The sequence below is a fragment of the Podarcis liolepis genome, assembly GCF_965112155.1.
Source record: "Podarcis liolepis genome assembly, chromosome: 1".
In the NCBI taxonomy this organism is placed as follows: Eukaryota; Metazoa; Chordata; class Lepidosauria; order Squamata; family Lacertidae; genus Podarcis; species Podarcis liolepis.
Genome location: NC_139554.1, coordinates 23,172,521 through 23,185,075, shown reverse-complemented (window position 1 = coordinate 23,185,075; position 12,555 = coordinate 23,172,521). Strand labels below are relative to the sequence as shown.

The window sequence follows — 12,555 nt, the reverse complement described above, 5'->3', positions numbered from 1 at the left end:
CATTGCTGTGAGAGGCAATTGTCCATGAAAGCTGCACCAGGCCCTCTGAGAACAACAGAATGTCCTCAGTCCTGTTGCTTCAAGGGGAACTTGCTCCTCTACTCTTTTCAAAGCACATGGCAGCAAGAAGGCCTTTCCCTGCTGCCTAGGGTTGCTATATTTCTAGAAGTAAAAATGGCTGAGCTTTCTGGGGGAAACTCAAAGCTATTGAGCAGACATTATTTTAGAAAAGAATGAAACTCAAAGTTGTTGAGCTCAAAATTCTGGACATTTAGCCAATTTTCCGAAATCCCCTCCTGGACACTATTTTCACCAGTTAAATTATGGACATATGGCAACCCTACTAGAGAATGGAACATTTTAGAAGGGGAAAAAGGTAAATAGGAACAGAGGCAGTGCTGAACCCTCAGACTATTTCATAAAGGAATTTGCTGGAATGTGAATTCTAAAGTGGACTCATGATTTGATCCAGGTGGTGATCTATTCAGATTAAATCAGGCAAGTCCTCTTTAGAAGCAAGGGGACACATATGCACACGGAGCCAGCATTTCACAGGTTAACAGCTAGTTGCAGAACACTCATGTGTAGTAGAAGTGTAACAAATGCATTCACAAGCAAAACCAACTGCATTTGATGAGACTTATTCCCAAGCAGGTATAGGATTAAGCCCTAGCCAACACAGTGGGACTTACTTCTGAGTAAACAAGTACACTTATTTTATTTAAACTTTTACATCCCACTGTACCCAGTTGGAAAATGAAGCTGGTGGATCAGCTAATTATGTAAAAATGCAAGACACTTACCTATTTTTCTTGTTGTATAAATCAGACCAATTATTGCTACATCACTTGCACAAGGAGTTTTTGCTATTTTGATATTGGCTACTTTAGACAATGTATCATTAACTTCCACGTTTTCACCAAGGGACCAAAACCACTGAAGAAGAGGATCTGCAAAAGAGCACTAATATTTAAGAAAGCAAAAATTCTTTCTGCTTTTTACTTAAAAAGAAAATACAGTTGAGTGAAGGAAATATGTGACTATCTCTGAAATTTGTGGGAACACCCTTGGAGGTGAGTAAGGGATGTTATCAGTCTGGTCCAGGGTTGGGGTGGGAGGTGGAGTGGGAATGGGACTGCCATCACTGTGGTGGAAGGTAGGGGGAAATACAGAAGTGGGTGAAGGCATACAGAAGAGACGAGGTTGTCTAAGTCTGCTGGAATTGAAGAGTACTAGGAGACCACTTCAAGTAACGAATACCTTCCTTAGACCTGTTCTTAGTAAAATACACACACACACACACACACACGGGATACTCTCTTTTTTCATGATGGTGGCCATTGGAAATCCTGCCAGTATGATATTTTGTTTCAACTGACAAGACAGAATTACTGTTTCGGGGGGACGGGCAGGTGTGGAGGGCTCCCTGGTTTTGAATGGGGTAACTGTGCCCTTGAAGGACCAGGGGCACAGCCTGGGAGTCATTTTGGACTCACAGATGTCCATGGAGGTGCAGGTTAATTCTGTGTCCAGGGCAGCTTTCTACCTGCTCCATCTGGTACCTAGGCTGAGACCCTATCTGCCCATGGACTCATTTGCCAGAGTAATGCATGCTCTGGTTATCTCCCGCTTGGACTACTGCAATGCGCTCTACATGGAGCTACCTTTGAAGGTGACCCAGAAACTACAACTAATCCAGAATGTTGCAGCTAGACTGGCAACTCGGAGTGGCCGCTGAGACCATATAATGCCGGTCCGGAAAGACCTACATTGGCTCCCAGTATGTTTCCAAGCACAATTCAAAGTGTTGGTGCTGACCTTTAAAGCCCTAAATGGCCTCGGCCCAGTATACCTGAAGTAGTGTCTCCACCCCCATCTTTCAGCCTGGACACTAAGGTCCAGCTCTGAGGGCCTTCTGGTGGTTCCCTCACTGCGAGAAGCAAAGTTACATGGAACCAGGCAGAGGGCCTTTCAGTAGTGGCGCCCTCCCTGTGGAAGGCCCTCCCATCATATGTCAAAGAGATAAACAACTACCTGACATTTAGAAAACATCTGAAGGCAGCCCTGTTTCAGGGAAGTTTTTAATGTGTGACACATTATGTTTTATTGTATTCTTAATATTCTGTTGGGAGCCACCCAGAGTGGCTGGGGAAATCCAGACAGATGGGTGGGGTTTTAATAATAAATTATTATTATTGTGATGATGATGTATTGCAGTTTTATCATTCAATTCTTTTGTATTCATATGTATCAATGTTGTTTACTGCTTTGGAGACTTTGGGCCAAAAAAGCGGAATATAAATATAACTTTCCATATCATATGAATAAATTCAGAAAACTTTATACTTAGTGTCCATGCTAATTTCCAATAGACCAGAATTACTTACAAAACCGCAAACACTCCCTATGAGCTATGACGTACCTCGTACGATATCCAACAAGGTTCCCGTAGTAGTGAACATATTTAAACCATGATGCATATTAAATTTTACAAACCATTCCTCAATTGGATTAACATCTGTTTCAGCGGCATGTACAAGAAAGACAGAGACAGATTAGTCATATAAGTACGCAAGTATTATGGGTGATATCCAACGTCAAGCAAACAGGCCTTTGCTCACACAACATGGTTTCCTTTTCTCCTCCCTCTTGCAATCCCCACGACCAAACCCTCTGGAGCAAATTTCAGGGGTCCACAGGGGGCAAGACTTGTTGCACAAGTGGAAACCCATTCCACTTGCAGATAGACACAAGTGGATATTGCTGTATGCTTACGTCAATATTACTCGGCTACGAGAGATCGCCAAAGTTGATGATGACTACATGCTCTTCTCAAATGTTGCCTACGATGGTGCACTGCTCTTCAACTGAATTCTTAGTAATGAACATTCCTGCATATTTTTTCTGGCCAATTTATTTTTCTCTTTTTTTCTATTCAGGCTTAGAACACACCCTTCACCAAATAGAGTGAGTTACAAAAATAAGTGCAAATATACATTATCCCAAAACTTGCTTTCTCTCCACTGAAGTTGGTATACTACTTATGCACCATTTGAGATTGTGCCAAATGCTCACTACCAAGTTGTCAAATTTCTCCCCTGCTAGCAGGATTTTGTGCAAAAATTTTCTTTTGAAATGAAAAACATGGCACCACCTTACGTGAGGAGAAAAACAGCAGCAACAACACAAGGAAGCATCAATAGCCAGTGAGGATAAATAAATGGAAATTATAAATCTCTCACCTGTATTATATGTTAACTCTTCTCGGTTGATTTTAATACTCCACGAATCCACACCTTCTCCCTTTTGTTTAAAAAAAGGATGGTAACCCAAGATTTTTAGTCTTAAATGCTTGAAGAGTCACATACATTTAAGTGCGGACTGATTTTCCAATTATGAATTTTCGTAGCTGATAGTCTCATAGCTTACGGGCGGTGGCAGAGGGACAAGTGGCGAGAAAAGGCTCATCTCTCTGCCACCGCCCGCCTCACTTGAGTATAAGCCAAGGGAGGCTTTTTCAGCATAAAAAATGTGCTGAAAAAGTTGGCTTATATTTGAGAATACACGGTATGTTTTGAAGAAAAAAAATGAACAAATTCCTATGCCCCAAAAATAACTCAGAGATGCATTTTAAATAAAAGCACACATTCTACTCATGTAAAAACACCAGGCAGGTCCCACAAATAACCCAGAGATGCATTTTAAATAAAAGGGCACATTCTACTCATGTAAAAAGATGCTGATTCCTCGACCGTCTGCGGGCCGGATTTAGAACGTAATTGGGCCAGATCTGGCCCCCAGGCCTTAGTTTGCCTACCCATGTTCTAAAGAAATGCTTGGACTAACTGATATTATAGTTTGAAGTCTTGTTTGTTCCCGTTACATTTTGCTCCCAAAAGACCCATTTATCCTAAATAAAATCCAATATGGCAGACATGTATATACAAAACATTGAGATCCAAACATGAAATTTTGCAGGTAGCCCTTACAAATAACATTTAAAACCATGAGTATAGATCCACCCCAGGAACCTTCCTTAAACCAAGTCAGATTGCTTGTCCATCTAGCTCAGGCCGGCCCAACTTTTATACCAACTGGGCTGCAAGAGTACTCTGACCATGTAATCTGTGGGCCACACACTGCCTTGATGCGGTTAGTGCTTTCCTAGCTTCAGGAAGGAGGTAATAGGGTTCTAGGACCTTGGCAGAGCCTTTGCGCCTCCTTTCCCAAACCCAGCACCTCACTTAGCTGGCTTTGGGAAGGCAGTGTGAGGGCTGAGAGGGCGTCAAATGTTGCTGAGGGCCAACAAAAAAGGTCTTGAGGACTGCATGCAGTCCTTGGGCTACACATTGGACCACTGTAAGTTTCCAGCCGAATGTTATGGCATTGTTTAATAAGTATCCGATGACAGTGGCTGTCCTGAGTTCAGGCAGAGGTGACCACCTGCTACCTGATCCCTTTTAACTGGAAATAGCCAGGGAGTGAACCTGGGACCTTCTGCATGTAAATGATGTGCTATGAGCCCTTCCGCAATGCTTTACCAGAGTCATTTTGAAGTAGAAGACTTTGGAGTAGGTACTGTTGAAGATCTGGATGCTGGGAGCAAGACCAGCTGAAGTAAAAAGAACTAGATTCTTCCGTCTGTTCTCCAGGGTGTCAGGCTTATTGATATTATACAAATGACAGCGGACTATCTTTAACAAGGGGGAAAAAACCCAGGATTAACATACGAAGCACATATCCACAGCATCTGGAATTATTAAAACTTTAAATGGCAACCTAACAAACTGGACTGTTGATTTCAAAAGCGGAAGCTGCAATAAATAAGGCTTTAAGGAGCCAGAAAGGAAAGGAAGGTAGAAATCCTCATTTTGTGGAGGGACAACTTGCCCTCCCCCTCTCTCAGGTGATTTTGCCTGCTTTTGGCTGGCATGGGCAAGTGCCACTGAGAATTAGGCAGTTTAGGGTTAAAGTAGAGAAAATGATCATTATCTAACAAATTAATATACCTGAATATCACAGGGCAGTTTACAATATAGAAGCACAAAATATGTACCGTAATATAATAGCAAAAAATCTCACAATAGACCCCCCCCCCGACACATTTAAAAGGCCATAGATGGTTTAATGAGCCAAAACGCCTAAAATGTTTAAGTTTGTCCTTCTGTTGCACCCCAAGGCCCCTTCCTGCCATCCTTCCTCTTCCTTTCTCCAACATCCTGAGGCAGTGTTGGCAAGGCTTTCTTCATCAGGCCAGGCCTCCTTCCACCTGCCTTGCCCCACCCTCCTGCCCTGGGGGTCCTCATAAGGGAGCAATGCCTGGAGGAAGACCTGTGAGAGGAGAGACTTCACCAGGCCAGGCCTTCTTCTACCTGCCCTGCCCTACCCTCCAGCCCTGGGACTCCTCATAAGGGAGCTGTGCCTTGAGGAAGACCTGTGAGGGGAGAGACTATTTCAGGCAAGGCCTAAAATGTTTAAGTTTATCTTCTGTTGCACCCCAAGGCCCCTTCCTGCGAAAATTACAGTATCCTGAGGCAGTTTTGGCCACTGTGTCTATTTCATAGGCATAGATCTATAAATGCGGAGCCGGCGCCTGTTCTAGGTGTCTTTCTTTGCAGTTACCTCAGGAACTGCTAACCCAGCATCTACAGGGGTCTTTCTTCAAGGGTCTGGTGGTCCCTGGCTTTTTATTTTAAGTTTTATCTCAAAAGAGAAAAAATGCCCCCTCAGAATCTGGTTGGTTTTGAAGGATTTGCACAGGGCAAAAACTGGCAGGGATGGTTTCCCTTCTTGCCTGTTGGTCCATCCTATTTGCTTGCCAACCATGGGGAGGCTGTTCAGGAAGCGGGCGGGAGCAGCAGCAATGGCGGTACTGTGTCTAATTTTGTGTTTTTTCCATGCCCCGCACAGCAGCCAGGATGTGTTATGCCACACTCCCCATGGCAGCCATTTTGTGACTGGCACTCACAGCACTTCCTTCAAATTCAAAATGTGCCCACTACCCCCCCCTCCAAAAGGTTGGCAACCCCTGATGTAGCTCCATGAAGTTCAATGCTGTCCATATGGCAGGAGGGAAGAAAGGGAGAATCCTGATTCCAGACTCATTAGCACTGCAGCATGTAAAAGAAATTACCTGGCTATATTCATAGCTGCAGCAAGTTCAGAAGCTAGAACACCCTTTTATTGTTTATTTAAACAAACTGCAATACCATGTTTTGTTATGATGCCAATAAATAAATAAAAGTTCTTTAAATCGCATATGGTGTTGTTAGATCCAAAGGGAGTCTGAATAACCAATAATATTTCACTCCATTTAGCTAAGCTTCTGAGTCTAACCGCTTCCGATTAAGTTAGTGATGAGAGCTAACAATCCATTTAAACAAACCACATTTTTCTGTGTACAAGACGAGCTTTTCTGACCCAAAAATGAGGTTCAAAATTTAGGCTTGTCTTATACACAGGTAATGCTGAGAAGGGACGGGCGAAAGGTTTTCTGGTGCAAGCCCAAGATTGCAAGAGGCGATTGGCTGCTTGATTGTTGGGGGGCGGGATGCCGGAAATCGCTCACCCGCCTGAACGCAGCACACAACCGCTCGTGTCACTTACAATTGCTACTTACAATCTCAGGCTCACACTTCGTTCCGACAGGTGAGCCATTTTTGGCATCTCCTCCCCCCCCCCAACAATCAAGTGGCCAATCGCCACTTAAAAACTCGGGCTTGCACTTTATTGTGGCAGCTGAGCAATTTTCGGCATTGGCTGCTTGATTGTGGGGGGGGGGGATCCCAAAAATCGCTCACCCGCCGGAACACAGCACACAACCGCTTGCATCACAGCTGCCTGATCGCCACCGTTAGCCCTCCTGATTTCCGCTGCGGCAGCTAATAGACAGCTGCTCTTGTCGCAGCAAGCGGGAGCATGATTGGTGACCGCTGGCGGAAATCGGGGAGCTGATAGGTGGTTTCCGTTTGCGTCACTCGGTTGTGTGCTGCGTTTTGGCAGGTGAGCGATTTTTGGCATTCCCCCCAAATAATCCTCCCCAAAAGCTCAATCCCACCTATCTTCTAAATTTTGAGGCCCCCAAAATAGACAGGGGCGTCTTATAGACGAAAAAATATGGTATGTCATCTAGATATCAACTTTGTGTGGATATCTATCTGGACTTTAGGAGAACTTAAATGAACTTCTATGATTTATGCACCAATGGTTATCGGTATCCATAATATGAACTGACGATGAGTTCTTTCTTACTGTTGTTGGTATTCATTTATAAAATAGTACCATGCCCTTATTTTAATTACTTTCTCCTTCCCTTCCCTTTCCCTAAATTTGGAGGGGGGGGAGGGAAATAGCTAAAAGAATTGATTAGCTAATTCTGCTGAGCCAAAGAATGGTGTATCGGCAGGTTATTCCCCACTGCCATAATACAAATGCATTATTTGCTGAGCTACTCCCCATTCTATTGCAACTGGAAATACATTGCTGGAGACTTACCAAACTTTTATCTGAAAGAAACAGTTTAATTGCCTTAGATGACATATTCCGCTCATCTCCTGTGTAGCAAGAAAAACTCGAATTGGCCATCACTGAGTGAGGAAAAAAGATATATTGAACACTAATATATTCAAAGATGATATTACAGAACTAGAATATCCTGAAACTCAAATCAAAAATGAAATTGGGGACTGAAATAGATTGCATTGGCTTTTGTGAGTTATAAATAAAAAAATACAGTAGTAATAATCACATCAACAACATTTGATATTATTAGCAGTCTCAGGAAGGAACTTTTACTGGGAGACATGGGGTTTAGGGTGGGCAATAAGAAAATAAATAATATGTTTATGGCAATCTTTAAACCAAGGCAAGACCGCATGGGTTTGGACAACCAAATTAACCTTTGTGCTTCAGTCAGTATCTTCCCAAGCTCTCACTGTGGCTCATTTGACTCCTAGACAACACACATTCAACATCATTAGCAAATATCTCTTGCTCTCTAATAAGGTGGGTTTTTTTAAAGAAGCTTCTTGAACCTGATATATATATATATATATATATATATATATATATATATATATATATATATATATAAAAATATTGGATTCAGTTCCCCAAACTGTGTGCACACATTTCCCTTTTAAAGGTGGGCCCTATAGTGATACATCACTCGGAGAAAATAAAGTTCTGATCTTTATGGAGTCCTTTGCAAATCACAGCACATGCAAATGCATGGCTGCATGGTTCAGTGCACAACCAACCAACCAACCCATATGCAAGAATAGGAAAGTGAAATAAAGTAAAACACAACCTACCATTTACATTGTAGCTAAGTCCTGATGAAAGTTGTAGAACAGCTGCAAGCACAAGATAAAGCTGCAACAGCGCCATCTGTAATTGTAAAAATAATATAAATGTGCATTTAATTCAAAGCTATATATAAAGCTGGTCCCCCAGTAGTCACATAATATGCACAGTGACCAAGGAAGACAACAAGGATGCAGATAAGAGCAACATGCTTGGTCATCAAAGAGTCCCCTTAGGTGCTATGGAAACTGCAAGCTGAAACCTGCTCCCTGTTCCAAACACTGGGTTCACCTATGGCAGAAAGAAGATTTAGTTCCCACCCCAGATGCAGACTATAAGCAACTGGTATGTGCAGGATCAAATTATTTCTTATGAGCAGGAAACAATAATACTCAATCATAGATACCCCCATTACTCCTGTTTTTTCAACAGAGATATATGGTAGAACAACAGAAAGCTAAATGTGGGTATTCACATTAAGAAAAAAACTCATTTGAAAGCCTCAAGCATAATGATAAAACCAAAGTAATACCAAAGATCTATTTAATACTCCCAATATATGCAAAAGAGTCTCTTTGTCCTTCCTACAATGTTAATAATATTATAAAGCATTCTAACCACTACACCATATTGGCAACTTGTAATTATAATTATATCATTAATATAATATAATATAATATAATATAATATAATATAATATAATATAATATAATATAATATAATATAATATAAGTAAATAATGATATAATTATTATCATTAAACAGAAAGTGTGAATACTTTCTTCAGCAGAATAATGAATTGCTACATTGCCTATTATTGGCATGGGGGTGCCATACATGGCATTATCTTGTGCCCAAATTAAACATGTCTTTCTTTCTTTAAACCATTTCTATACCACTTCATATTTTAAAAGTAATCTCTAAGTAGTTTTTCTGTCTTAAATAGAGCATTACTAAAAATCCAGGTAAAACATTACAAATGAGAGTCAGATACATGCAAATACAGTAATACTCCCCAATGGAATGCAGCAAAAGAAAAATCCAGCAAAACAAAATCATTGGGCCAATTGTAACTGCATGCTGTCTTGTAGAAGGCAGTCTCCTGAAGATGATAGTGTATGATTTGGGGTGACCCAAAGCTTATGGTAGGGTTCATATCACCAGCACAAACTTTGGAGAGGTCACCCATTTCCAGTTTTATATGATTTGATTAGAAGGCCAGTAAATGACAAATTTAAAGATGCCCAATCCCTCTGTTTTTCTCAAAAAAATCCACAGAAAGCTCTCCATGCAAACAGAACAAAATATATGAGGCTTTACAATCCCTGCTACTCCACCCCCCACCCTTGTTTAGATAATGGCTGCTCTAACTCTAAAAGGGAAAGAATTTCAACTGTCCTTGCTTCAGGGAAGGTTCTCACATGCCTTCTTTGCCGAGGCTGTGTCAGTTTTGCCGAGCCATCTTTGCGACTTCCAAGAGAGCCAGCCAACTGTTTGCTTTTATCTTGGGTTCCACAGGGTGACAGTTGGAAGAGTTCAAGTTCCGTCCCAGTGACTCCTAATAGCAACAGGACTCATAAACTGATCCAGCTTCAGAAATGCTTGTGGGGATAGATTTTCAGAATTTAAAATTATGTGGCAGGAACAGGCTACGTGGAAATCTTCCCGTAGTCCTCACATAAAAATGAGGGTCAGTGGCTCCGATACAAAAACTACACAGGAGGCCTGTCCTCCATGTTAATTTCCTCAGCTCATCTGTTGCTAGAACCACATAGGATGCAGCTATATGAAGTGGGAGTCTTTCAAATTAAAAATAAAAAACCCCACAGTTGCGAGACTAAAGTGAATGCCACAAGGATATCTTCAACCACCCAGTTAGAGCTCCATCTAGGGCAGAAGGGAAGCTGATAAAAGATGGAAGCAAATGGAAGAAAAAACTCAGGTCTCTGAATAACTTGTCTTAGCTGAACATCTTCTTAGTCATAAAAATGAATCACTTCCATTAGCAATTCTCTTAAAAAAAAATTAAAATACTTTAATCCGTTTTGTGGGCGTTTCGGTTTGCAAACAACAACATAACAATAGTATAAAGCAGGTTCACCAGACATGATTCTGCATTAACTATGACAACAGAGGTGTCTTCCAGTGAGAAAAGGCAGCAGGAGGAGGCACTTCTACGTCATTTTTTTCTGGTGGGACAGGAGCAGCATGCAGCAACAGCAACAATGTCTGACTTTGTCTTGCTTCGGCTCTCTCTCGAGCCTCTACCTACTGCCCATGAACAGCAACATCTGCAGTAGCAGGGAGCCTGGTAAATGTAGCCTTTGGTCAGGGCGCAGCCTGACTCCCTCCTTTGGCAATCTTTACAATACTGTACTTTAGTTTATGGTTTCCATCAATTTTGATTTTAATTAATTCTTATGATGTTTTTATAATGTTGCACTATTTTAGTGTTGTTAGCCGCCCTGAGCCCGGCTTCGGCTGGGGAGGGCGGGATATAAATAAAATTTATTATTATTATTATTAGTTCCCTAGGGCTACTTTCAGCTAGGACACGATGGTTGCAATGCAATGGTGACCTGCTACAGGCACCCAAACCTCGGCCTGCCATTAGCCAGTGGCGTAAGAAGGTCAGGTGAATTCACCAGTGCGGAAAATTTATTGTCAACCCCGCCCCCCATTGAATTTATTAAAAGAAGGAAAATTAGATACTTACATCAGTGGTGTATATAAGGTTTTTGCTGCCCGGCACGGTCACTGAGTTTGCTGCCCCTCTTGCTGGTCCTCATGCGGGAGTCCTGTCGATAGGCCACGGTCCACCCCTCATCTTGTTAGGATATTTCCGTTCCACCTTAAAAGGGAGCAGGCTTTGGGAGACACAGAGTCTGCGCATGTCCTGATTCACAGGATGTTTATGTTCTGCTTGTTGTTTCCTTTCGTTTTTCCAGTCGGCTCAGAGACGCTGACAGAATAGACGTGTTTTCTTTTGTTCTGTAAAACGCTAATAAAGTCTGTAAATTATGCTCTTCTGCTCTTCTGTGATGCAAGCTTTCGGCTGTGTTTCTGCTGATAAAGAGGGTGCACCAGCCTAGGAATGCGGCTAGGAATTTCTAAGGCTTTGTGCCCCTAACTGTTGGATCTGCGTGACTACGGGAGGCCGATGGAATCTCCGAACTTCGGCTTGGGGGCCATGATGGACGTTATCTCCCTGGCAGTTTCCCAACAACAAGGTTTCGGGCCCAGATTCACGGCACCTACAGGAGAGTAAAGCTGCAACAGACTGCGTTTGAGAGGTATGAAGGGGGGAAAAGCGAAAGCAAAGGGACGCTTTTCTGTTTACCTCGCAAGGAGTCTTTGATCTTCGGCAGATTAATTGGCCTGGGAGCCGAGCCAGAAAGGCTTCGTGATTAATGAGCTGCCAAGATAAGGAGTCTTTGAAGGCATAGGGCTCACGGCTCAAATAAAAAGCTGGAATGGAGTATTTCCACGCTTTTGAAGCTTCAGAGGCCACTCAGTGCCCTAAGTTGGATGGGCAGAATTATGAAACCTGGGCAAAATGGTGTGAATCTTTGTTGCGTCAGTTTGGGGTGTGGCAAGTTGTTTCTGAACCTCCCCCAGTTCCTCTGACAGAGAGATGGAAATCGCATGATTCGAAAGCGATTGACGTAATAGTCCTATCCGTATCTCTTGAGGAAATTAAGACGCTGGCTGGCAACACCACTGCACGTGGAATGTGGTCTGCTTTAAAAAAAGCTCACAAGCCAATAATCCCAGCCCAGAGTTTGACTGCATCGGAGGTCCTAGCTGTTTCCCAGAATGTGATTGAGTGCAGGGATGCTGAGGGCACCGGTTGCAAGCTGCAGGGGGGGGCTGACCGTCACGTCATCCCAGGCAGCATTCCAGCCTCCAGGGGGAGCCAAGGAGTCGGCAGCTGAGAGCTCTGTTTCTCATGGGAACCAAGGCCATCGCCTTTGCAGAGGCCGGAAAGGCAAAGGTAAACAGAGCCACAGGCAGACATCTGCAGATGGCCAGGAGCAGAGGGAGGGTGAAGAGCCCGCGCAAGGGAAAAGCAAAGCGTTGTTAGCTGGCACAGCTTCACCAAAGGCTAAAGGCACGTCTGCTGGCCAGGAGCAGCAGGGGGGCAAGCTGCAAAACAAGGGTTTGCTTGCTGTAAGGACTGCTCCAACAGCCAAAGGGAGCTTTGTTGTGGATTCAGGCTGTACGCGCCACATTTCAAAGGATCGGCATCGC

The 12,555-nt window shown here is 42.9% G+C and overlaps 1 protein-coding gene across 8 annotated transcripts in view; it reads right to left on the bottom strand.

Annotated features, from left to right (window-relative positions):
- The window catches only part of LOC310706046 (cation channel sperm-associated auxiliary subunit beta-like), a 48,597-nt gene extending 37,464 nt beyond the window's left edge, over positions 1–11,133 (bottom strand). Inside the window, exons 1-7 of one of the 8 annotated variants that reach the window (XM_083501394.1) lie at positions 11,021–11,133; positions 8,313–8,388; positions 7,495–7,586; positions 4,542–4,694; positions 3,243–3,303; positions 2,423–2,518; positions 804–950 (exon numbers count right to left, since the gene is read on the bottom strand). In XM_083501394.1, the coding sequence (XP_083357520.1) occupies positions 804–950; positions 2,423–2,518; positions 3,243–3,303; positions 4,542–4,694; positions 7,495–7,586; positions 8,313–8,388 (625 nt within the window). In that variant the 5' untranslated portion in view covers positions 11,021–11,133. Of the gene's footprint in view, positions 1–803; positions 951–2,422; positions 2,519–3,242; positions 3,304–4,541; positions 4,695–5,331; positions 5,420–5,622; positions 5,921–6,800; positions 6,903–7,494; positions 7,587–8,312; positions 8,389–9,729; positions 10,244–11,020 lie in introns of those variants that run through there. The other 7 variants (XM_083501393.1, XM_083501395.1, XM_083501396.1 and 4 more) reach the window with 7 other exon arrangements.
- Between the last annotated feature and the right edge of the window lie 1,422 nt (positions 11,134–12,555).